This window comes from Manis javanica, chromosome 8 (assembly GCF_040802235.1).
Source record: "Manis javanica isolate MJ-LG chromosome 8, MJ_LKY, whole genome shotgun sequence".
In the NCBI taxonomy this organism is placed as follows: domain Eukaryota; kingdom Metazoa; phylum Chordata; class Mammalia; order Pholidota; family Manidae; genus Manis; species Manis javanica.
The window spans coordinates 38,895,223-38,922,636 of record NC_133163.1 but is presented as its reverse complement, the minus strand read 5'-3'; the positions used below and the strand labels follow the sequence as shown (position 1 = coordinate 38,922,636).

Sequence of the window (27,414 nt, the reverse complement as noted above, 5' to 3'; positions counted from 1 at the left end):
CTAGTTGTTTCTCCTTGCTGGGAGACTGTAAGTTCCAGGAGAGCAGACACCACTGCTGTCCCCCTCACTGCTCAGTCACCACTGCTCACCTGTGTCCGGCACTGATAGAGTGAAGATGGAGAGTCTGGTGTCTCCCACATCCCAACCCCAGGGCAGCAGTGCAGCTGCCCATCGTTTGGGAACTGTCTTCTTTAAGTGCCAAAGCCTCTCAGCAGCAAATCCTTCAGTGGGTTTTAAAGCTAGAGCCCTGCTCTTTGGAGGAGAGGGTGAATAGTTGACCCAAATGTTCCCCTGACCTCTTCCCCTCCAGCAGCAGGGCCAGACAGGAGCTCCCTGGATGTTTGGGAGCTTGCTGTACAAGCCCTGCCTAAAAGCTAAGGTGTCATTAGGGTGATATGCTGCCTGCCTGCCCTGTTCTGTTAAGGAAGCTTTGGTATTAAGACAGGCCCTCCCCCACCGATCCATTGTTCTTACCTGTTTTCACTCTTCCCTATGCCTCCATTCATTCGTGTGAAATGGTTGAGAACCTACTTGGTTTGAGAGTGCCAAACAGGGCACTGGGGGGAAGGGGCTAGAAAGACCTGCTCCCAAGGAAGCCAGGATAGCCAGGCAGAATGTAATTAAGTATCTTAAAAATGGCCTAGGCTTTATGGGATACACATGGGTGTGGCTGGCCCTCAGGGAGCAAGCTTTGTGTAGAGCAGAGTAGATGAAAAGGTTCTCCCAGAGGACAAAACTGCCGGTGCCACTGGTGCTCAGGAACAAAAGGCTGCCCACTCTGGCAAGCCCCGGAACCTCCCAGAGTGTTCCTAGAAGACGGCAATCTCTTTGCGCACATGTATGGGTGAAGTGTGTGTGTGGGCAACAGCTGCCCTTGCCATGCAGGGCTGCGTGGACCAGGAACCACACTCCGCGCAGAGGAAGAAACTGGGGACACCTCAGCCACGTCTGTCTTCAGAACCGACCTTTCCTGCTCTTTGTGCAACAAGACACACCTCTCTGGGGAAGGAGGCAGACAGGATTTCCATCATTACTACTGCCTTATTAAATCGAAAAAAAAAAAAAAGAAAACAAAACACACAACTATGTAATTACTCTCTGCAAGAAAGGCGCACAAACAGGATGGGCCCGAGCTGAACCCGGGATGAGCCATCCCAGTAAAGATTAGGGAAAGGAAGCTCCCCGCCGTGAGCCCGCCTCCGGCCAGGGCCTCTTGGAGACGGCCGGGTAGGGTCACCAGTCCACCTCGCCGCGCGGGCTCTCTGCTCCACCCCCTCCTGGCCTTCCAGCCTCCCGGGACCTGTCCGCCGTGCCTCAGGTGTTTTTGCCCGGGCTAGCCAGGAGCCCTTGCCTTTTCGGCCTGCACCTGGCGTAGCCTCTGACCCACAGCACACCGCCGGGCCCCGGGCAGCAGGGCGCGCGCAGAGGTGGGCTCCCCGGCAGCGCGCGCCTCGCCACTGACAGACCGCAGGGCCGGGCCGGGCTGGGCGCCACGCCCCCGGAGTTCGAACGGCGCGGGAGCCCGCGCGGGGTTTCGGTGAACTGGAGCCTGGCTGCGCGAGCCTACCGCCTGGGATGCGGCGGCAGCTGCTTCCTGGTTCGAAGCTCGCCGACGGGGGGAGAGCGTGAGCCCGCGGAGGCGGGGGCAGGAGGAGAAGCAGGAGGAGGCGGGGGCAAGAGACGCTCGGGGCTGGAGCTGGCCGGACGGGTCGCTCCGGCTCTCCGCGGAGAGGAGCTTCCCGGCCCTGGAGAAGGGGCGAGTCCCGGGCGAGCCCTCGAGAAACGCCGCGCGCTCCAGAGGGGCGGTCGGGCTACCCCAGCCCGCTGAGGGCTCGGCGCCGGGCTCCCCTCCTTTCCACCTCGCGAGGGAGGGAGGGAGGGAAGGAGGGGAGGGGAGGTCCCGCAGAGGGGGCAGAATGGCCGGTCGTGGGGGGCTCGGGCCCTACGTTTCCCAGGAGCTTCCTCCACTCCTGCGGCTGCCGCGAGGGCTGGCCTGAGCAGGGGCTCCAGGCTCCCCCGCCGCGAGCCAGCGCGGGCCCCCGGGGCCGGGGCAGCGGCGCCGGCATGTCGTCTGGCACCATGAAGTTCAACGGCTACTTGAGGGTCCGCATCGGCGAGGCCGTGGGGCTGCAGCCCACCCGTTGGTCCCTGCGCCACTCGCTCTTCAAGAAGGGCTACCAGCTGCTGGACCCATACCTGACGGTGAGCGTGGACCAGGTGCGCGTGGGCCAGACCAGCACCAAGCAGAAGACCAACAAACCCACCTACAATGAGGAGTTCTGCGCCAACGTCACCGACGGAGGCCACCTCGAGCTGGCCGTCTTCCACGAGACGCCCCTGGGCTACGACCACTTCGTGGCCAACTGCACCCTTCAATTCCAGGAGCTGCTGCGCACGGCGGGCGCCTCGGACACCTTCGAGGGCTGGGTGAGTAGCCGTGACCCCTCCGGCTGTGTCCTCTAAAATCCCTTCTCCCCTTTCCACTTCTCAAAACTCGCGTGGGTCCCACTTTCCCATCGTCTCCCGGAGCTCCATGGAGGAGGGAATTCCCTGCAGATGGTGGTCCTCGCTCGGGTGGCCGCGGCCCTGGTGACGCGACCGCAGTGGGTGTGTGAGGGTGCAGGTGTGTCTCCAGGAAGCTAGCATGGACACGGTCCCCTTTAGTGATGGCAACTTGGGCTAACGGGAAGTTGGGGCGGGGATGGACACCCTCCCCCTCCCCAACACCGCGCAGACTTTGGGTAAGGCTCCCCAACTCTCACCATGCGGGTAATACGCAGGAGAGGCAAGGCAGGTGTGATGTGAGAGTGACTTGATTTGGTAAAAAGTACTTAAAGCTCTTCTTAGGGGAAAGCCGTACATTCTCGCAAGTATTATTCATAATGTTTATGGATACATGTTGGTTCAGCCGCTCAGACCTGCACACGTGTTTCGGCATGCATACCCATTACATCCCATAGGTACATAACCTACACTGGCAGGGATCGGAGTTCCTGGGTCTGCACGTTGGCAAGGTTTTATTGCTTAGCAGTTTTCCTAGGAGCTGAGGTTTAGCCACGTGTTTGTAGTAACCTTGGTAGTTCAGTCTCTGCCTGAGAAGTGCGGAGTCCGGCAGTGTGCGGTTCTGCTGCTATTGACCTGAGGGGTTCCGGAGCTGCTGTGTAGTTTGCGGCCCGCCCACAGCCCTTCTCTGTGCCTCACCTGCTGATGTTTCCATGTACTGACAAGTAGTTACCCACAACTTCCTTCTTGCCTCCACTTTTTCACATAGCTCCCACGAAGCAAAGTTTCTGCTGCAAATAAATTAAAATGTCTACAACACTACATAGTGCTAAAATGCTATTGCTTCTTAGTCCTCACACTGATAAGCATGTTCTCACTTTTACATGATGAAAGAGAATTATAATGAAGTGATTTGGTTTGGCAAAAGGGAGTAAGCTGTTTGAAAACCCTCTGGAGTTTAAAGGTTTAAGTCCCAGAGGATGTCAGTTTTGAGCCCAGAATGTGAATCAGTGTTTGAAACTTGTTTGAAATTAGTAAGTAGTGGAATCAGATGGATAACAATGAAGACTTATTTATATATTTATGTTTTACTTTGAGGAAATTGATAATTTTACCAGTTATTCTGCCAAACTACAGATGGCTTGTGGAGCTTTCTCCCTTCAGCTGAACTTCATGAAATTATATTTACAAATGTACTCGGGAGGAATGTTTAAAATAAAGTCACATTTTATCCCATGAATTTGTGAATATGAGAGAGAGGTGAGCTTAGGAATCTGAATGGAATTACTGAGTTGTGTCTGATTTGGAGTTAGATGGGCAAAGCCCCAGAGGAAACTGGATTCTGAAGTATGGCCAATGGCTATTAGAAGCATGCCGTCCTGGAAAGAGCCTAGAATGGTCCTTCTTACCCCTCATCTGCGCACTTTAATCATATGGGGAGCTTGAAAAAATTCTCACTTTTAAGTACTCTAGAGCAGAATCTCTGGCTGTAGTACCTTAGCATCAGTACTTTCAGACTCCCCAGTATTCAGTCAAGGTCGTGAACCCATGTCCTAAAAGTAAGACGGAGAGATGAGGACTGGAAGAAGAAGCATAGGAAGATCCAGGATACCTGACATGGTGTGCGGAGCTGCGTCTTGCCCCACTGGATGAACAAATTGAAATGTAAAGTTAACTTCTGTATCTATTATTGTCTGAATTAATTATATGTAGGTGTTTGATATAACCCACTAGTGGTGTTTTGGAAAACATGAGTATTTGGTAGGATAGGTCAGAATTTAAATGAGATTGAAACCAGTGATTGTCATGCATTTACATTCAGTTGAGGAGGGCAGAGCATTTTTTTTCCCCCTTAAGTTCTGGGTATTTTGAAACTGAGGATAGAATAGATAGAATAGATAGTGCTTGCTTTAACTTTTAAGACCCATCTTAAGAAAATATTTGGAAATATATGGAATGCTCGCTTTAAACTTTATAGATCTAAAGGTTGTTTTGAAGTTTAGAATTACAGAAATATTTATTTATCTTTAGCATATTAAATTGAAATGTGTAGTTTATTCAGTTACAAATGGAGTAATTGAACTTATTCCACCATAAATTTATGTGTTGTGATACCTAGCAACTTACTTTTTGCTAGATCATGAGTAGAGAGACAAAAATTTAAGATAATTTGATCAATAGAATAAAACAAAAATGTTATGCTTTCTGGCTTAATATACTTTCTAACTATCAAGAAGATAATCATTATTACATTGATTCTGTACCAATTTTGTCAATATGTATTACCTTCTAAGTTTAAAGAGAGAAGTGGTTCCATCTAGCTTCTGCAGTATGTTCCTAGTATCAAGCATGGTGCCTGACCTGGATTAGGCAATCAATTTCTTTCCTGGCTGACTGTAAATATTTCATTTAATCTAAATAAAACCCAAGGGAAGTGGTGGGATGTACTTAAAGCAGTCATAAGCTGAAATTCACAGTGTTGAACACTTAAATTGGAAGAGATCTAAAAGATCTAAGTTGCCACTTGAAACTAGAAAAGAAGAGCAAGTTCAACCCAAAATACACAGAAAGGAGGAAATTCTAAAGATAGCAGAAATCAGTGAAAAACAAAACAATGGAGAAAAATGAATGAAACAAAAACCTAGTCTTTTGGAAAAAATTAAATGAAATTGATAAACCTCAAGCCAGAATGATCAAGAAAAAAAAAAAGAGCAGACAAAACTACCAATACTAGGAATGAGAGAACATTACTATAGAATAAAAAAAAAAAAGGAGTGTTATGAATAATTTCATGCCAGTACATTCCACAATTTAGGTTAAATAAACAAATTCCTTGAAAGATACAAACTACCAAAACTCACTCAAATACTTGATAGCTTTATGTCTATTGAGGCAATTGAATTGTAGTTAAAGACCTTCCACAATGCACATTCAAGGTTCCAGATGGCTTTACTAGTGAATTCTACCATTTTTTAAGGAAGAAATAAGTGTCATCTCTACACAAACTATTTCAAGAAATAGAAGGATATAAGAAATGAAGAATACAAATCCCAACTCATTCCATGAGGCCAATATTACACTTATGCCAAAACCTGATGAAAAATTGCAAAAAATAAACAGACCAGTGCTTCCTGTGAATATAGATATAAAAATTCTAAAATTTTAGCAAATCAAATCCAAAACTTAGCAAATAGAATATTGTGATCAAATGGGGTTTATAACCAGGAATGCAAGGTTGATTAAATATTTAAAAATCAAACACTGCAATTATTCATATTAACAGAATAAAGGAGACCCATATGATCATCGCAATAGATTCAGAAAAAGCATTTGACAAAATTCGATATCCATTCATGATAAAAATCTCTCAACAAATTAGTAATAGAACCTCTTCAACCTGATGAAGGACATCTGTAAAAAAACCTACAGGTAACATCCAAATGGTGAAAGAATGAATGATATTCTCTTAAGATTAGGAGTGGCAAGATATCTACTCTTACCACCTTTGTTCAACAGCGTATTGGAGGTCCCAGTCTGTGCAATAGGCAAATATAAGCAGATTACAAAGGAAGAAGTAAAACTGTCTTTATTTGCAGACAAATGATTGTAGAAAATTCTAAGGCATCTACAAAAGGGCTACTAGATCCAACAAATTAGTTTAGCTAGGTTGCAGGATCCAAACTAGTAACACAAAATCAATGATATTTCTTAATACAATCAGTGGACAATTGAATACTGGAGTAGAAGAATACCATTGCGACTGGATAAATCTGACAAAAGATATGCAAGGCTTGTTCACTGAAAATGACAAAACATTGTCAAAATAAATAAAAAATCTAAGTAGAAGAGATACTGTGGTTATGAATGGGAAGATAAAAAGTAGTTAAACCCTCATTTCTTCCCAAATTGCAAACCTAGTCAAAATGTCAGCAAGCTTTGTTATAGAATTTGAGAGACTGATTCTAAAATTTTATCAACATGTGAAAGAACTAGACTTACCTAAGAATAATTTTGAAAAAGATAAAGTTGGAGGATTTACACTGTCTAATTTTAAGACTTATTATAATGTTGTTATAATGAAGAGAATGTGGTGTTGGTGTAGAGGGACTCAGATCAGTGGAATAGAAGAGAGTCTAGACATAGAATCACACACATAAAATCAGTTGCACTTTTCTTTTTTTGACAAAGATACCAAGGCAAGTCAATGGGAGAATGATAATATTTTCAAGTGGTGTTTGAACAATTGGATAAGCAAATGCAGAAATATGAGTATTGACCCTTACCTCACACAATACACAAAAATTAACTCAAAATGGATCACAGACCTAAATGTAAGAGTTTAACTGTAAAGCTCCTATAAAAAAATTGAAGAAAATATTAGTGATCTTGAGTTCAGCAAGTATTTTTTAGATAGGATACAAAAAGTACCAACTATAAAAAAATAAATTGAACTTTATCAAAATTAAGAACTATCTCTTGTCAAAAAGACATTTAAGGTGAACACACCACAGTCTGGGAGAAAATATTTGCAACATGTAAATCAGATGAAGGACTTGTAACATGAGTATATAAAAGAACTCTTACAATACAATGAGAAAAATAACCAATTTAAAAATGGGACAGAGATTTGAGTAGGAATCTTCATGGAAAATAGCAACTAAAGGATACCCCAAATCATTAGTAATGAAGGAAGTGTAAATTAAAACCAAAACCTGAGGGGCTAAAATTAAAAAGACCATATTAAGTAAACATTAGTGATAAGGTGGAGCCACTGGAACTCTCATAAAATGGTATAGTCATGTTGGAAAACAGTTTGGCAGTTTCTTAAAGTGTTAAATATGCCTACCAATAAACCTAGCTACTCTTAAGTATTTACCAAGAGAAATGAAACTGTTTATACAGAGACTTGTATGTGAATGTTCATATCTGCTTTGTTTGTAATAGCCCCCAAACTGGAAACAATTTAAGTGTCAGGCAACAGGTGAATATTTTAAACAAATTGCATATACATACAATATAATACTTCTCAGCATAAAAAGTAACCAACTATTGAAACATGTAACAACGTGGATGAATCTCAAGATAATTTATAGAGTGAAGGAAGCCAAACAAACAAAGAAAAAGAACATATACTGTATGATTCCATTTATGCAAAATTCTAGAAAATGAAAACTAGTGTTTAGTTGCTTGGGACTGGAGGTTATATACTTATGTCCAAGCTCATGAAATAGTTCACTTTTAATGTGCATGTTACTGTATGACAATTATTCCTCAATAAAGCTGTAGGAAAAAAACAATGAGGATTTATTATCCCTATTATACCCAAGAAGATGTTAAGTGACTGAATTAAATTTGAGCCAAGGCTAACTCTTGTAAACTACATTGCTTCTTCAGTGCAGAAAACATTTATAAGAGTACGGGCATTTAAAAAAAAACAAAAAGAAATCAAATTCATTAAATATAGTTTCTGATTTTTGGACAGTCTCATTTTATAAATTATCACTGTTTTTCTGTTTCTTCTAGAACAGGTCTATTTTGCCTAATAAACCTTGGACATTGGAAAACTGAAAGTTTGTCTAAATTAAAACCGTATTTCCTTCTCTCATGTATTTTCTCCTTATTTCTTGGCTTTCCAGATGGGGATGGGCATCTAATACTTAATGCAGAGCATGGGGATGTGGGGGGAGGCAGGAGGAGCTGGAGGCTGCGTCATGGAAAGATCTTGGCATACTTTCAGGAAGGAAGGACTTGCTTGGTGGGATCCCAGGCTGTTTTCCTGCTTCAACCCCTCCTGAAGACATTGTGTTCCCTGTAGCACCGGAGGCTGCTTTCTCTAGTTTCTCAGTGAGGAGCCTGTTTGGTAGTCCTGTCAGGTAAAGCAGCCAGGTTACCACTTCTGTTTATCTTTTTCCTTTATTCCTGGATCCATGTCTTCCAGATTCATTATCTAGTGGTTCATTCTGTTTTGTACTTTGGAGTGGTGTTATTAATTCTCACAATTAATTTATTTTCCTGAGCCAAATGATTAACTCACAGTGTTGATGGGAGAAAACGTATGTTAGCATCTTTAGGGAGGTCTGCTCCAGCATACAGGAATTGTATTGGATATATTGCACCTTCAGTTTCATTGTAAGGATTTTGCTACAGTGGTACTGGCTGCTTCTTGTGCAGGTTGTGGCTGAGATGTTTCCCCCTTACAGAGCATTCTCCTGACCACGTAATTATCCTATCACCCTTCATTGTACTCATCACTCTGAGATCATTTGTGAATTTATTTACTTTTTATACTTCACTACCTTAGAGTATAAACACCTTGAGAGCAGGGACTCTCACCTCTGTTGCCCATTATTCTAACTCCAGCACCTTGAGCAGTGTCTGGTGTACAGCAGGCAATAAATATTTGTCAAAAGAATAATTTTTTTTTAGATGATTTGGGGGCAAGAAAAGTATAAGTACTTTGAGAACTTCTGTCCTTAAACGTTTTATTCATCTTTCTAAAAGAAGTAAATGGAAGTAACTGGGGAGTGACCATATATTACAGAGTCCCCTTTTAAAATCAATTAATGTATACCAATATGTGCTTCAAAGATTGGGCCAAGATTTTTATGCCCTTTGAGTTTGTTAATGGATTGAAAGCTCTGTGTATGGAAAATTTCTTGCTTTTGTTTCATTTTAGAAGACTATGATTTTTTAGCCTGTTAATATGTTCTAACTTCTTTCATTAGTAACTTGTAATTCCAACATACTAAATTTGGGGCCGAAGCAAGAAATAAACATTCATTGGAGAACTAATGAGGCTGGTGGGCAGAGCATGAATCATTTTAGCTTATACAACTTTATTAGTAGAGTTTTGGTATCTAATGGTTAGATGGTGATTAGTTTTGATAGTAAAAGTACAGTACATTTTTTTTCCAAGCCAAACTGTATCCAGCTTTATTAAAGATACCTTTCATAAACAATCATATTTCAGGCAGGACATGGGCAGACAATCGTTAACAGTATACAACAACTTTCGAACTTCCTTCTTCAATGATTGGACTACCAAAATCAGAAAGCCACTATAAAAACCCAATGAAGTCTTCATTTGATACTCTCAATAGGGAAAGTTTAGAGTGAGGGTTGACGTTTCACATTTAGCATGTTGTTTAACAACTTTTCACAAGCCAACCCTGACTTTCAGGAAATGAAATGAAAATGGCAGAATTATCAATCTCAAGAGTCATGATCTAAAGGAACTGCTACTCTTTTGATGGATGCCATCTCAATGGTGGCACCAGAAAGTCCAGATTACCTGACAAACTGGTAACCAAATTTTGGGGTCAGGTTCCTGGGTTTAAGGGAGTCAAGTCTATGTTGAAGGCAGAGAGGGAGAAGAGGACATAAAAACGAATTTTAGTACAATACATTTTTAAGAGATGGGTAGCATTTACTTAGGATAAGAGAGGTGCTTTGGATTTTCTGTGGTCTCTTTTATTTCATGAAACAATGGACTAGATCAGGTTCTCCTTCTGCATTAACTGTTTAGCTCTATTTTACTAGAAATATGATAAAAATGAGGTCTGAGTGGACACTCAGTGCCTGGATCCTCTTTTCCACTCTTACCATTGCTGTATCCAAAATGATCTTCCTCAATTGCCAAACTGATAGTCATTCTTTTACTCTCAACCCTTCAGTGGTTCTCCACTGCTCTTAAAGCACAGATGGTTAAGATGGTACGGAATGTTCTGCATGATCTGGCCCCTGAGCTCCTCTGGAGCCTTACCACTCACCTCCCCACTCTGTGCTTTAGTCACAATGAACATCTTTCAATTCCTCCAAGGCCACCTTGCTATTTCCTACCTGTGTGTCAGGTCTCATTGTAGACATCATTTACCCAGAAAACTTTGCTTGACATACCAAGTCTGGGCTTGGTTTTCTTTCCTAGTGTTCCCTCAGCATCCTGAGACCTCCATTGCCAACCCTCCCCTCCATCTTGAAAGAATGAACTGGGTTCCCTTGGAAGTGTGTGATATGGTCAGAGGGAGCTCAGGGTATGATAGCCTGGGTGACTGATGAGGATTCATCCCCTCTGCTCGTGGGATAGCTACATAGACTATACACATTTCTGTACGAAATACTGAGCCCTAGGTGAGCAGCACTTGTTCACTGCTGAGCATGTCCTATATATCAGGCACTGTGTTCTACCCTGGACAAGATAGACTTGGCCCTTCCTTCATAGGCCTTGTAGTTCCAAAGGGGGGAGAGGTTAAGGGAGAAAACCAACAACCAGGAAATTGTAGACCAGAAGCTAAATACTAAGATGCTGGTCAACACCTGGCTGGAAAAGATGAGAAACATTTTCCTGGAGGGAAAACAGAGAGCAGATTTTTAAGGCCCCAGCACAGACAGCCACAGCCTGCTTCAGTTACATGACTGTGAAAATCATTTCTCCAAAGAAGAAAAGGAACTACTGACCTGATACTACTTTCGCAGAGAGACATCACAGATTCCCTGTTGAAGGGTAAATGTTCCTGACCCATAGAAATGTTTCCATCTTTGGAAACTTTGGGAGGGGACCAAGATGAGATATCTGTGAACAGGTAACCTGAAAGAACATTTGACTCCCAAGGGTAGAAAAAAATAACACCTTGTTTGAACCACCAAATTCCCTAAGCTTTGTATAGATCACAAAGGAATCGTAGAAGGCCAAGTAGTAAGGTCATTTAGTTCACAATAACAACAAAAAGTCCTGATAGCTCTTAGGCCCATGGAAATCTGCATATGTATTTATTTGGCAGAGATGTTTTTAACATTGAATCTGAAGGTATTTAGTTCTGTGGTGCTTCAGTTTGCCACAGACCCCACTACTCCCTATTAAAACCAGTCCTCTTAACTCATTATCTGGTTGGTTCTGGGAAGGTTTTGAGTTTTTGACATCTACTGTAGCTCTAGCCTTTGTTTTCATAGTATGGGAACCAAAGTTCCAGCCAAAGAATTACTGTGACCTAAGCTCACATGATGTGTTATAAACAGGTACACATACATACATACTCTTAACATCTACATATGTATGTAGATAAATTTATTTCAATTTATTTAGATATGCATTAATCTACAAATACATTAGATGTATATTTATTTAGGTATTTACATACAGACACATGTATTTATGTCCTAAAATTTTAGAGGAAACTGGCTTATTAGTAAATATATGAGGAGTTAGCTTCAACTGCAAATTAGTATTGTATTAAGTAACCAATTAAAACAATTACCTTTGTATTTCATTATACAACTTCTGGCAATATCTAAGTGCTGTGCTATATGGGAGTCAGGACAGCCGGGTTCAAGGTGTGACTTTGTCACCTATTGGCTGTGACCTTAGGCAGGCCTCAACTTATCAGGGTCTCAGTTTCCTGGTTAGTATCATGTGGGAGTTGCACTAGAATATCTCTAAAGACCCGTCTCTAAAGCCTGTGCCTCCATGTGTTAGGCAATTATGTCATTTCTTCACTTTTGGAGTAAATGGTTTGGTTTTAAGCAGTCAAAATGAATTAGGCCTTAACAAAGTTAGTGACTCCTAAGAATTAAATTGATCCATATCTAAATTGCTCAGGCTTGCAGAGGATTTAGCTCATGTCTAAATGACATTTAGTGTTGGTGTTATTTCCTTGGCTTAGAATCAGCCTTAAGGATTTACAGTGGGTCCTCATTTCAAGTCGTGCTGTTATCTTTCTTAGTTTGCACGAATGGGCTCCTGGTTCTATGGGGTGGTTGTAAGTCATGTCCTGGTTACCTTGTGTTGGAGACTGAGAATTGCACTGTTTGAGCTTTTGCTAGAAGCAATTCTCACTAGTGTGGTAATTAATGCTTTATAGTAACCAAGTATCTGTAGCCACCAGTCTATATATCCACCCCAGGTGATGACAAATACTATAAATCATTTGTAGGATAGGCATTTTAATTAGATGGAGGAATGAGCCCAAGGGTATTGGCTATCACAGTGTTTAAGTGCTATGCTATAGAATTTTATGAAATGGGAGATTTTTGTTGAGAATCATGGTACTATCCAGAGAGATTTATCAAGCTTCGTATGTTAGCTTCTGTAGCTACAATTATAGTAGCACCATTGTCAAAGCACATAGGAGTTTTTAGTAGAAAGAGCATGTCATAGAAGACCAACTAGCAGTGCTTTTATTATGAGCTGCCTTTTAGAAAGTTCCTTCAATTTTACACAAGTTTAACCCTTGCACCTTACAGAGAGAGAAATGCTTCAAAGGTAACCAAAGATGTTTGTGCTTCTGGTAAAAAAAAAATTAAGAGATTTGTCAGAGGATGGAACCATGGCTAATATGAGGCCTTCATAATTATATTAATAACATAAGTCATATGGGGCCAGAGTGAGCATGTTCTAGATCTAGCCCCTCTTCTAGCCCCCAGTGCTTAAGCCAGAACCACAAAGCTGCATTTTCATTTGTAAGTCACATTTATCCCTTGTACTTGCATAACAGTTTCCACCTCTCTCTCATAGCACTTAAATATGATGTGCCTCCATCCTCACTCTCTCTGTGACCTCGGAGGGCTGGGCAACCTGAGCTCTGCGGCCCCTTTCAGCATCAGAGTTATGTGGTTCTACTTATAGCTCCATTGGACAATGAAGATTCTGCTCCCTTCTGAAATATCTTGACTGTTCTACTGATACTCAGATTTGTTCTAGGCTCTGAACTTACTTTTGGAAGCGTACACACTACAGTCGTGAATATATAAGCATAATGCCCTAAACAGAGTGCATTTATTCATTTGTGAGCTGTGGACCTCTTCTGTGCTTTATTATATATTTCTGTGGTTCCCTCATAGTGCAGAAGAATTGAGCACAGATTCTCAGCAGAAGCAGTGCTTCTGAAATGGTTTTTGAGCCTTTTAGTGATGATGAAAGCTATGAATCCTGTTTTTAGGAAAATGCACATATGTGAATATTGACAATATGCTGGGAATCAGGTCATCATATTAGTGGTCCTCTGGAGCCTGACTGGGGACACAGGGCCTCAGGTTAAGGAACTCAAATTGAAAGGTGTCAAAAATAAGGCTTTTATTAATTCCTAATTCCCAAGGCATATTTCTAATATTTTCCCCTTTATTTAAGGACATTCTCACTTTAATCATAGGAGACAGCTAACTAGCAGAAAAAAGGAGCTATAAATTTTAAAGAAAAATATGTACTTAAAAAATGTATTCTTGCTTCTAGCTCCTGGTGAAATATACTAGATGATGACGCATTTTAGGACATATTTGGTTGTGTTATTTAGGTATTTTCAAAAGTCTCTATTTTTGAAAGGGTTTGTTTGAGGTTTGCAGTAGCTGAAAGGTGAAAAAAATAAATCTAAAAAACTAGGACAGTTTGAGTGACTTTGCAAGTGAATATAAACTTTTCCCCTATAAAAAGAGGAAGGCTTTATCTATATACTTAAAACATTCACCCTCTTTTTGAGTTATCCTGGGCAATGTGGTGAACCACTGTGTTAGTCCAAGACAAAATGATGAAATCAGTCATGCTTGTCTGCAACTCCTGCCCTGTGACCCCTGGTCTCCTATGACCCAGGTCCCTCTGACCCAATAAGATTCTCTGATCTTCTCAAATTTCAGCTCACCTTGCTGACATCTTGGAAAACAGCCTGATGGTGGGGAGGTGAATGGAGGTTGTCCTCAGCAGAGCCCTATCTAGTTAGAGGTGAAGCTAGAATCTAGCTCTTCTGGACTTGAACCCAAGATTCTTTAATAATGCCACTTCAGCATGTGGTAGAGGCAGCAGGACAGCCATTCAATCATTGATAGATCTTCACTGAGCACCTGCTGTGTGTCCAACTCTGTTCTAGGTGTTACAGATAGGATGGAGAACACAGCACCCAGAATCTTGGCTCTCACAGAGCTCCTGCCCTAGCATGGAGAGGTGGGTAATAAGCAAACAGCTGATTACAAAAATAACAAACGGTGGTTAGGTGCTAAGTGGAGAATTAAACCAGGGTAATGTGATGGAGTATGACAGGGTGACTGCTCTACCTAGAGGAGAAAGAGAAGGACTCGAAGAGGGGGTAACATTTCGCCTGAGATTTGAGTGTCAGGAAATGACCAGCCACATGAAACTGGAGGATTTTCACAGACAGAGGGAACTGCTCAGGCAAAAGCCCACAGGTGGGAACAAGCTTGACACGTGGAGGAATAAACAGAAGGTATTGGAAGGAGGGTAGACTTGGGGTTATCAGGTTGGGTGTGTTCCCCTAGCTCTGCTACAATGAGCAAGTTCCTCAATTTCTGTTTTGTCCTCTGGAAAATGGTGCTAATGTTAGCTACCTTTTAGGATTGGTGTGAATTAGATTTAATACATTGAATAAGCCCAGTGCAAAACAGGCCCTCAAGAAGCTTTGGTGACTTTTAATCTCCCAAGGAGTTAATATTTTGACGAGGGCCTTCTGCAAATAATATTGGCCAAGGAAATATACTCAGATAGTTTCATTTTAGACAATGGGGGTGGTGATGAAAAAGTTCCCTGAGATAGGATAGATATAGTCTTGTTGGTGCCCCCAAATAACATAGAAGCCTATGCTTATCCCTTACCTTCTTCAGGACCATACTTTCTAAAGAGAAAATAAGGGAAACGAAACAAAGACTGAAGTTTGTCCCAGGTTTTTAAATTTTTGAGTGATGTATTTCTTTTTTATGGGCTCATCAGTATTAATAGTTTCAATACTTGGATAAGAAAATTATCCTCCTAATAGTGATATAATTGGTAGGGCCCCAGAATGTGTTTATTTTTTTTACAAAATGTAAATTTATGAATGAGAATTAATAAACATGGTGCTAATAATCATAAAGAAAACCTCAAAAATTATGAATAACCAGATACATTTGATTCATGCTTACTGAAAGCTCATTTACTTTATTTACCATAATTTTGAGGATTAAATCTAGATGATTTTGCCTATTTTGAATAATTTTGGATAATGACTGTTTCAGCATCTCCCTGATCTCTAGAATATTTCTGACCTACCCTTCAATATCCATTTGGCCTGTATTTAATATAAAAAGGTCCATTAGCATTTGCCTAAGCCACATAAATTAGGATGCAGAATATACAATTACAGAGTAATAATACAAAATAGAGGCTTTGAGAAATATTTATTGGACAAGTAGCATAATTATCAGTGCACGTGAGGGTTATGTGAGGACTTACGTAAGCCATCTAGCACAGCCTTTGACACGTTCACTGCAGAAAAACTATCACTGTTACCACCACTCTTACACAGGAAGTCACAGAGTACTTAAACATAAAGTCATGGGCATAGCCTTTTCTGAAATTAACTCTGAAAACAATAAGACATTGATTTACATGGAATTTGAATTTTTAATTTGAGAGAATTTATAGTTTTGAGAATTTTAGAAGGGATATTTGAGTCCAGCTTTCTGATTACTTTTGCTTTTTTATTTAAGATTCTGGAGTGTAAATCGATAGGATATTTACAGGTGGAAGAGGAGATGGTTCCCTTTATCCTGGAACCAGAGGGATTTGGGGTAAATTCTGCACATGTGTCCACTCAAAAAGATCTTGCAAGGAATATGGGGAGAGGAAGCTGAAATACTACAGTTACAATGTCGGCCAAAGTTAGTTTATGGAAAAGACCTCGGAACTGAGTCTTGGTTTGCTCATTTGCTATTGGATAAATAGAAGGTTCTGAGTTAGTGTGAATAACAAACCAGAAAGAAGTAAAGTTGCAATACTGACTTGCAAGGGGCTGAAGGGAACCCTTTCAAAAACTGAAGTGAGCACTTTTATTACTACAGTTAAGGGAACTGGTGGTAAATAGTCTCTTTCAATTGGCCTTAAAAGATGTTTCTTTGGTTTAAGTTTGAACATAGAATGCTAGTCATGGGATGTGAATTGTTCTTTCATGCTTTCAAGGAGAAAAACTGCAATTTTGAAAGTACATCCTTTGAACTTGTGGATTCATGGATGAAATTAAGGGCATCAATGATTTTGATTTGGTTTTCAGAAAATGTCAGGTTTTTTCCCCCCACTATATTGACTCATTCTGAAGGTGATTACTTCTAGTTTTATCTGTTGACTGGATACTTGTTTTGGGTCCTAGTTCTTTCACAATTGATTTTAAATTAGAGGTTTTCTGAAGTGTCCATATTTAATTTTTCAGAACAAAAGTTTCATTTGCTCCATAGCAAGGCCCCACAGTGTTTGCACTGATGTTTAGCACAGCCTCAGTTTTGGTTGTTGAGAGGCTTCAGTTAGTTCTTCAGTTATGTAGAGAATATATTGTTTTTGAGTTTCCCTGCTGGGCCTCCTCGCCTTCTCATCATGTACATCCTGTACCTGGGTTGTGGTTATATTGATTTGCTGGGGCTCTACTGTTGCAAATGTCTGGGGATAAATAAGAATGTGTTTGTGGGTGTCTGACCTGTGATCTTCAGCCCAGTAGTACCTCTATCTGTGTGGGTACTAGGGACCCTCAGCCTCCCCCAGCCCCTGGCAAAGGGCCCTGCATACATTAGGGATTCAGGAAGCATTTGTAGATTGAAGAAATTCCTCATTCTTCTCATGTGAGTCTGATTCAGGATTCAAACACTGTCATCCACTTTTGCTACAAGATTTTCTCTTTAAAAAATTTCACGTTTCAGGTATAGACATTAATTATGTTTTGTGTGTGTGAATTTAAGAGCAGCCTAAGGACTAGTTCAGAGAGAATGCATATGCCAGTGTGAATTTTATTCCCTTGATTATTTAGATAAATGTGAAAGGTGTGTGAAAGGCTGGATTCCAGGGTCCCCAAATAAAATGTTAACTTTTGTTTGGATAATAAGAGATGGTTTCCAAAATAGGAAAAACTGAGAGACTTAAACCATCTTCTGGCACACGAGATGTCAGGAATATATTAATGACCCCCTGCCCGTGGTAAGAACAGGACACCAGCAAGAAACATAAACGAGATCATGGTTTAACTGTGACCCTGAAGTGACAGTTGCCATTTCAGCTTATTTTTCTTAAAATATCCTGTTCTGCCAAAATAAACGACTCCTGAAGTTGCCTCATTAGGACACCAGTGTGTATTTTCCTCTCTGATCTGAATTTCTGATGGCTCATTGTCAACTCCTGCTGGTGTAATTTGGTCCTATTGAACTTGTGTATGTAGAATTGTATGTTAAAATAGGAAAAATAATGATTCTGAAAAATTATTCCCATCAAGATATTAAATGAATCTTTCCACTAATATTTTGAAATCAAATTACTCAGCGACAGCTCTACTGCAATGAAGCTTACATTAAAAGAAACACTAGAGAATTGGAAGGAAAAAATAATTAAGGCTCATCCTCTCCTCTAGCCCCTGCCCCTTGGGCTCCCCATACCTTACTCTTAGCAGGACCCTTACTTCCTTACGTGGCTTCTCCTCTGGTCATTATTTAGAAGAGCTCAGGTTAAGTCAGTTACAATCCACAAGAACTTGTTTTCTAGAGCCCAAGGATTCTCTGCAGGCAAGTGGTCTAGTGCTCCAAAAAAGCAAAAGCTGACAGGTGGAGCATCCTGTCCCACTGTGGTTTATCCCCTCTGGCATCCTGCTCTCTGCCGCAGGCCCTGTTGGGATGAGGGGAACTCCCTGTTCAGGCCCATGCCACCCCCTGCTCTGTTTGGGTCCTTTCCCTGTCCTCCCTGGGCCAGGGGTTCCTTTCCTGTACCTTCATCCTGTCCCTTCCTCCTGACATCTTCTCTTTAGAAACAGACCCAGCTCTGTAAACACTCAGCCTCCCCAACCCGTACAGAAACAAACCACCCAGCCTTCTCCTGGTTTGCCTGCTTCCCTTTTGAGGTGGGGCTCAGTGTCTCCCCTTCCCTTCTCAGCTGCTTCCCCAAAGAGCTGCCTGCCTGTGCCCTCCCCCACTGCATTCACTCCTCTTCCCCAGAGGCGTCCACCCCTCGCTGTGTGGCCAGCCTCAACCCACCAAAGCCGAGGAAGGAGCAGCAGTCATGTCACTCCTAGTACCTGTCTGCTGGCTGCTCCCTTCTCCTTGAGGCCCTTTGCTCCCCTGCTTCTTTTTCTCTCCACCTTCTGGGATTTTATTTTTAATTCAGTTTCTCTTTGTATCTTTATCCTCATCCTTCAATCTCTTTAAATATTGGTGTTTCCTGGGGTTTTTGTCATCTTATACTGTCTTTCTTACTCCACATGGTCTCATCTGCTTTTGCCAAGGACTTTAAATTCTGTCTCTTATCTTTGTCCCTGAGCTTCTGGGACTGGAGCAAGCTCAGGACAAAGGGCTTTATACTCTGTCTCCTTGAATCCTCACAACAGCCTGGGTGGAATGAGTTCCTGGTATCTGCATTTCCTACCTGGAGAAACTGTGGCTTAGGGAAGTCCAAGAACAGGGCCAAGATCTTGTCTAATACACTTGCTGGGCAGACCTACTTGGATGTCCTTTAGGCCTCACCAAGTCAGCAATGTCCACAATTAAGTATCCCATCTCTCCCTTTCACCAGCTTCTCTGTCCATTTCTACCACTGTTCAGTCACCTAGCCATCACTGAGTGATTTTCTCTCACTTCTTCACTTCTTTCCCTGTGCTAGTCAATTGCTAAGTCTGGCTGAATGGGCTTGCTAACTACTTCTTGAGTTGATTTCTTCTTTTCCATTAGCACCACACGTGTTTGGGCCCTTATCATACAGATGGATTACTACAATAGCCTTGGAACTTTCTCCATGAATAGAGTCTTATGTTCTCAAATCCATCCTCCACAGAGCTGCTTGGATGAGCTGTCTAAAACTCAGCCCTAACCTCTCTCCTGCTAGAAATCTTTTAAAGGCTTCCCATCGCTCATAAAGTCCAGGCTCCTTGGGAAGATTCCCAGTAGTCTGGCCCTCACCTGTCTCCCACCTCTCCTTGTCTCCAGCTTATGTTCTAGGTACAAATGGGCAAGTTAGGCTTTCTTGCTTCTGCTTACGTCTAATTCCCTTCATTTTTAATATGTACTGGGGGGAAGAGAACAGATAGTCCTTTGTAACTTGCACAGAGGACTTGTTACATGACATTAGAAAAGATAGGAGGGGGGAAGGAGGTTATATAGAAAGAATGTCACTCTCCATGTCATTACAGACACACCCACAAACAGGCCTGAGCACACGTATGCACATACCAACACATGCTTCCACGTGTCAGCTTGCAGCATTCACTGAGTACCTGCTATGGCCAGAGACCATGTTAGGTGCCAGTGGTACAAAGTTCAGGCTGCTCACTTTGTAGTGGAGAAGACAGCACAAGCCTAGTGTTTCACTGAGAGCAGTTGAGTTCAGAAATAGAAATGTATGCAGTAATAGAAATGGATATCAGGGGATTATAAGCCTGGGGATTCAGGGGGAACTTCCTGGAGGGGGTGATATCTGAGTTCAGTCTTCAGGGAAACTCAGCATTTACCAGGTTTAAGGCAGTGCACATGCCTTTTTGTATGTTTTCCATGGAACTTTATTTTCATGTTTTTTCCATGGAATTTTACTTGTGTGGGTCATGTTACACAGGGCAAACAACACTTAAGTGCCTTTTAAAAGCAAACTGTACCTGGTTCATACCATTGGTGGGAACTTGTTTTATGAGGGCAGAGGGATTGTCCCTGTTTATTCTCAGTGCAGGGGCCCCTAGTAGGTGCTGAATAAGTGGTTGAATTGGACACCTTGAGGTAAGGGTAGGGAAAGGGTTCTCTACACCCCCAGGGTGGTAAAAGTCAGCATGATAGCTGAGGTTCATGTTGGGATGGCCCTGTGAGGTCTGAAGCCCAATGGCCTGCCTCTGTAGTGTAGCTGAGCTGCCTCATGGGAGGGGCAGAGTGTCATTTAGATGTCCAGTGCTGTTCTGAGCAAGAGTGCCAAACTCATTTCAAGTGAAGGGAGTGCCCTTTTAAAGGCTACACTAGTAATTAGATTCAAGCTGAAGGATGGTGAAGGTGGAGCTAACTCATTTATTAGCATATCATATAAGCAGCCTAACTCACATGAAGGTAGATCACTGCAGTTTGTGCTTTCCTAACTGCAGAAGAGCCTTGGAGAGATACACTTGATTATGAGTTAGTCAATGAGCGGCTGCTTGATGACCTGAACATACCAGAGTATGTCTATCTGTAGGCTTTATCCTTTAATTAATTATAGATTTTTATCTCCATGTATGTGAAATTGATGGTTATCTGCATTATCTGCCCCAGACCGGCTGTGCCACTGGGCTTCGTCACCATGCACCGTTGGCTTGGAGCCTTTGTTTTCAGAGGCCCATTTCCACCAGAAGACTCGCACCGTCAGTGTTTCCACAGGAACTCTGCCCCCTGCTAGTGTCATTGTTGTGGCTGTATGGCAGAACCACAGGGCGGAGGGGTTTTAGCCCTCACTGAAAGCACAACAGATCTTTTCCACCTTTCGCTGTAAATTTTCCAGTGTGTTCTAGTCCACCATGGCGTCTTAAGACCAGGTTTACTGATTATCACATAAGAACTGATAATTAGATGTCTAAAATAATTTGAAGACTAGCATCCAGAAAGGTCACTTAGCATTTCTCTACCAGCTAACAGGAGGCACTGCCATGTAAAAGCTGCCATTGAAATCCAGGAACTGCAGAGCATCACTGTCAAGACAGCCAGGGCAGGCTTTACTTCTGGCTAAGGCAAAAGGCTCGCCATGGATCAACAGGTCCTGTTCCAGATGTATTGGTCATTTCAGTGATTCCTCTCACACAGACTTCTTGCCTTTACTTTTTCCTGAGTGTTTACAGAGTGGCCTGGAGCACTTGCCTGTTAACCACACTTCACAGTTGCTGCTTGGCTGGCATTTATGGGGGCGCAGTTGCCAAAGTGATCCAGTTATTTGGATTGGTGAGTCAAAGGAATGGCTCGGCAGCTGGTGTACTGTATGGAGAAAGGGTTAATATAACTCCAACTGAGAAATTAATGAATCTCAATTAAAATGACCCAAGTGAGAGACGCTCCAAGAGAACAGCCTTTCGGGGAAATAGTAACCAGCTCACTGAAAAGTCAGACACTAGACTGGATAGAGGAGATCTGCATACTCAGACCGGCTGATCTCTCTTATAAGACTAGAACAGGACTTCAGTCTGTAAGGAAAGAGGGTCTTAAATTTTGTGGGTGAGATTTTCATTCATTCTGGAGCTATGATAGAACAAGGACTGGATAGATGTCTTTAGACTTTTATCTTAAACACACAACACATATCTAACATACAAAAGTAAGACTGGTTTCTGTAAACAATATTTTGAATAGTCATTGTGTAACAGCATGTGACACAGCAAAAGTATAAAAATTGATTTAAAAAAGACCTAAGTTAGAAGATGTTTAAAAAGAGTTTTGTCTGTTAACTTTGTTAAGCTGGAGTGGGGGGAATTATATTTGGCACCAGGAAATTGATCTGGTTTATTTAGAATGGGTGTTTTGCAAGTTCTCATCTTCTGTATGAAGCACAGCCTGACCCATTGTCCTTCTCTAGAGTCTAGGATCCTGAGAATCAGCTCTTACGTATAAGCCTCTACCTCCAGAATCCTGTCACCTTTATGCTGCATCGGGCCTGTCCTTTGTCATGGTGGCTCCTTTGGATAGTGACTTCCTACTTCTAGCTCTCTTTCATTGTCCTGAAATGGTGTTGACATACCTTTAGAACCCCGTGAAGCTTGCCATCTGAGGGACATGGCTTGCTTGTGGGCTTGGGAAAGAAGAGTTACAGCCTTGATTCAGGCCACTGATGAAATGTGTGCTCTCCGAAAGTTCCCTCATCCCTAAGAAATCTGATGTCATCACATCCCTTGCCAGGGTTGCTGCTTCATGACACTAGATGCTTAAGAAGAAAGGGAATTAAATATGAGAGACCCAGTTCCATGGAACCCATGAGAAGTGAGTCAGGACTCAAGTGACATGGTACCTGGCACTTCCCAGCCACATCAGTACAAAAGTGTCCTGTGATACAAATGGGGACAGGCTAAAGTGTCCACTGCACGCCTGGTGTTCCCTATGGAAGTGTGCTGTTCGTGTAGCATGCCACCAGAGGGATTTGAGTGATAAATTTAATCTTTTTTTTCCCCTTTGATTTGTTGGATGAAGTGCTTAATGTTTGTAGGTAATTTAGTTGAGAGAAAAAGAGCCGATGGCTGGTTGCTGGGTGACCAGACCTGTTTTCCTCAGGGCTACAGAGCCAATTGTGAGACAGTTAAACAGCTGCAGGTCCAGCTCGGGGCAGCATTTGGGTCTATAATCAACAGATATGCTTGTGAATGAGATTGGCGGAGTGGTCACTCGCAGATCTGCTTAGGGCACTTATTGACTGCTGATCTTTTGGTAATTTTTATTTTTCACTTGTGTGTGACTTAGAAGTTCCTCCCATGGGACCCTCTGTTTCCACCAGATCCAGGCTGCTAGCTCCTTAAAGCTAAAGGAACCAAGGAACACTAGAGATTATCTAGGACTAAAGGTGTTTTGTTTTTATCCTAGTGACCTTCCTGAACATCCAGTTGAGTGACTGAGGCCAGACTCGAATTGCCTACCAAGTATCCTACTTCACATGATATGTTTTTTGGTTTCCAGTTTGAGAGAATGACTTCTCAGGACTGCTAAGGGCTCATTTCTGTTCCTGTCACAATACAGGGCTGCATACTCATTCTCTCTCAGTTCCCTTTTCTAATATATTTCCTCACAAATCATTTTCCTCTTTCCACTATTTTTAGGGTAGCCTGTTCAGAGCTATTCACATAGAGATGATCTACCCTTTCACCACCTTTTTTTTTAGTGAGCACAGTTATGGAGGACAGTGTCTGTCTAGGGTCAACTGTCACTTTTTGTCCCTTTAGGCTAGCATGAGCAGGGTGTTTTCAAGTCTTTCATAAGAGTTTCCACTTAATGCTTAATTTTCCCAGACTATATAGGTTTTTAGACCTCGAGGAAAAAGAGAGGAACCTATTTTAGGTATTTTACCACCCCCGGCCTCTGGTTAACATTGATCACTACATAGAGGTTAGTCTGTCATTTGTATCCTTTCCCTGTTACAGTTATTTGTATATGGAGTATTACAGTATTTACATATGTATTTATATATGGAGACCAGATTGACAGAGCTTCAAATAGTAATTTGAGGGTGGTAGAAATCAAAGTTGTGCTGTGTATTGAAGAGGTAAATAATCCCCCACCATGAGTCTCAACCTGTTCTTTCTGTCTTTAGGGTTCTGCTGCAGTGTCCAGAGGGAACATCTGACTAATATTTATCAAGTACTACATGTACTAATGCTGTGGATGTAATAATAAGGATGGGATAATGCCCAATGATAGTAGGTACTCAATAAGGGTTAATTAGATGTCAGATTGACTGCCTCACGTGCATTAACTCATGCAATTCTCAGCATACACAATGCAGGATAAAGATTCTCATATTATCCCCTCTTTCTGGGTCAACTGAGGCCCAGAGCTGGTAAGATAATTTGGCTCAGGTAAGTGGTGGAGTTAGAGTTTGAACACCTGCATGGAGCCATCAGTCTGCATTACACCTGTTTTAGGTGACTGATAGGAGACAAGACTAAAAACTTTGAGATGGATTTCATACTTGCCTTATAAGGGTGTATGTCTCTTAATTCTGATAAAGTGGTAGAGAAATTATTGAGTTTATAGGGCTCTGGATAGGGAGGGCATCTTCCATGTGCAGCGTGTGTTTCTGCAGCAGATGACAGGTCCTCAGCACAGGACTTCTCCAAACTCACAAGCCTGTCTTAGTAATTTAATGAGTGGTGGACTAGATTATCATGTGCCACAGATTTGATAGACTTTCTCTGGGATTTGCCTCCCCTCAAACACGTGGTTGCTGCCCCATACATTTCTTCTGCCTTAAAGTTTATGTACTCTTACTAGAACAGTGGATTATTAGGTAAAGTCACCATAGAGTTTATCAGCATAAGCATGCTGCCTTAAGGGTTGAATATGTTCTACAACCAGTGGAATTTCTCATGTTTAAGACTGTAGTCTGTACCAATTTTTCCCCCATTCTGAGACATTTTAAAATTAACTATTGCTTTGACAACAGGCTCAACACTTTATTGGGACAACTGTTGTATGTCGGAGGTTATGTTAGACATGGAATGTGCAGAAATTAAAAGATAAGTTTTCTGCCTTCAAGAAGTTTTTCTTGAAAGGGGAACAGATGCATGAATATTTTTAGGGACCACAAATTTTATTTTGTGGGTCTGATATGGGCTTGAGGCAGAACTCTGTAAAGGAATAAAACTTTTCATGAGCTTAGCAAATATGAGGAAACATTTCACATCTTTCTGCCTGTGTTTGTGAACCATTCTGGTAATGCGGGCTTGCTTTAAAACCCTTAGTCCGGGACTTCAACCAAACAGCCATTCTAGGAATAAAGTTTAAGTGAGTTCCTTTTCCTAAGCATTACAGTTTTCCTCATTCGTCTTTTCCTTCCATCATTGGCTAATGACACTGACATTCTCTCAAGTCATTTGAAAGCATAGTTTAGGGATGGCTTAGGAATTTTACCATATTTACTTGGACTTGTCGGCTACCTCTTGCTTTGTAAGTTAAGTCTGTTGTTTCTTTGACTGCCTTTGAAGTTGGACGGGGAGGTGTGGAGCCTGGTGGGGAGATGAACCAATGGCAGGCATTCCTAAAATAATGAAGGGATTTTGGTGAAAATTCAGGAGAGACTCTAATATTGCTGTTTTTGTGGTGTGTTTTGTGCCAAGCTAAAAGAGTGAATACTGATTTAGTTGGTTCTAAAAAATGCAACGACTTTTTACTTAATTAGCTTCCTTGGAGTCATGGGGCTGGGTGTCACGGTTTAAAGTGATTTTGTTGTGCTAGTGATACTTTTCTGATTATCTTTGAGGCTGCATGGAAAGTGTCGGCACAGGCGTCCCCACGGCCCCTCCCCCTGCAGCTGCCTCATCTGCCTTCCCAGGCTTTCATTTCCACACTCAGGTGGTTTGTTGGCCAGAGTACCTCTTGCCTGCTGGGCTAAACACAGTGGCATTTCTGGGCCTAATGCAGTTGGAGCATCTGCAGTTTGTTCTGAAATCTCAGTTTTCTGGGGGTGTGTGCCCTTAGTTCAGATTTAATTACTCCTAAGTAGTGGTCAAGGTTAACTAGAGGTCCTGGGACACACCTAATGTAGGCCCCTCAGAAAAGAGGTATTGGATCCTTTTTTGTCAGAATTTGGTTAATAATGCTCCTATCTGTTCTATGCACCAGAAGCCTAATATAACTAGTCGTGAACCTCACTAGTAATTTGTACTGGCAGATCTGAAGTACACCAGAGATTAAAACTGTTTTAGACCAGGAGCATTAACTTCATTCAGTCTGTGAAGTGTCCTGGGATGGGCAGGGGATGCAACCACCTTTCACCAAAATAAAAAGGAGAGGGGCCCTAGGTGTTTTAGGAAACAAGATGAAATACTTTAATGAGCGTGGCTGGGGCCATGGGGTGAGCAGAGGGTTAATGGGCCTGGGGAAGAGGGAGTATGCCACTGGTTTCCCACAGCTGATTCATCCAGGTGCCAAGAAGGTTGTAGGAGCCCACAGGGGAATTTCCTGGTCCCTTTCCATTCCTCTTTCTGATATAACCTTGGGCCACTTTATTTGGTGGCTAGCCTTCTAGCTCTGGCAGCCCTTGTCTGTGTACACCCTCCCGAAATGGCAGACTAGGCAGTTGGTGTTTTTGGGGGCGGGGGTCACAGCCAGAGCAGGGTGCCAGAGAGAGGACTGATTGTGTCTACATTTAGGGCGAATTGTCGTGGACTCACCCTGCTTTAGAATGCTCTGGAGGTGTGTGGTCAGAAAGTGGATTTTGAATGAATAGAAGGAAAGGGCTGGGTGAATGAAAACATGAGGCCATTTGAACCATGTGCGGCCTCCAGAGAGGTGGGAGGGAGAACAAGGTTGGCAGCAGATGGAGGGAACAAAAGCTTTGCCTCTAACTCTAATGCATGGGCTTGGGGTAAAGTCAGCCAGTTCTCTACTTTGATTGTATTAGGATGGAGAGAAGCTTCTTTAGTTCTTTATTAGGTCCAATAAAAGGCAAGAACTTTTATTACTTGTGTTCATGATTGTAGTAAGCTATGCCAAGCTGGTTTGTATACCAGCCTTGGTATATAATGTCCATGGTTGACGTTTTTCTCTTCTTTCTCTCCTGTCACGGTCTCAGAAAGGCACTTTCAGTAGCCCTTGGTTAATGTGACCTTTCCTGTGAGTCCTCCACGTTCAGTTAGGTTTACCACCCCCCGTTTTATGCTTCTGTTGCAACTGGCACCTTTGCCTTGCAGCACGTTGCCCATCATTTCATGACTCCCCACTAGACTGTAAGCCTCATGAAGGCAGGGTCCACAGCCCCTCAGCATTCTCAGCTCCCAGCACTTGCTTGGCACTTAGTTGGTGACCAGTTAGTACTGGTTGATCGGCAGACCAGCAACTGACAGACTGACACAGAGGCAGCCTTTCGACATGTCAAATGGAATCATTCTGGGAATTTGATAAGATGACGAAAGGTGTCAGCTAACGGTCTTAGGACTCGGTACTTGAGACCTCTAAGCAGCAGTGTGTTTGCTGAGCCCTCTGCAGGTGTCAGTGTTTTCTCTGCTTCTTCCATGTTCGTGTCCTACTTTGACCCTCAGAGTGATTCTCTGAGGCAGGTAGATCATCATTTCCATTTTGAAGTGGTTAGACAGCCCATAACTTAAGAGGTGTGGCTTGATGACAGACCTTCTGGCTCCAGATCCAGTGCTCTTCCTGCTAACTCTGACTCCTACTATGTACCAGTCTTTAACATTTGTTATCTTTTTAATCTCCCATCAGTCCTATGAAGCAGATATATTATCCCCATTTTACAGATGAAGAAATGGAGGCTCCAAG

At 42.3% G+C, this 27,414-nt stretch overlaps 1 protein-coding gene across 3 annotated transcripts in view; it reads left to right on the top strand.

Moving 5' to 3' along the window:
• The first annotated feature begins 1,082 nt into the window (after positions 1-1,082).
• Positions 1,083-27,414, top strand: part of PRKCH (protein kinase C eta) — a 204,874-nt gene continuing 178,542 nt past the window's right edge. Inside the window, exon 1 of one of the 3 annotated variants that reach the window (XM_073242289.1) lies at positions 1,083-2,427. In XM_073242289.1, coding sequence (XP_073098390.1) covers positions 2,065-2,427 — 363 coding nt within the window. In that variant the 5' untranslated portion in view covers positions 1,083-2,064. The remainder of the gene's footprint in view (positions 2,428-27,414) is intronic. The other 2 variants (XM_037006698.2, XM_037006687.2) reach the window with 2 other exon arrangements.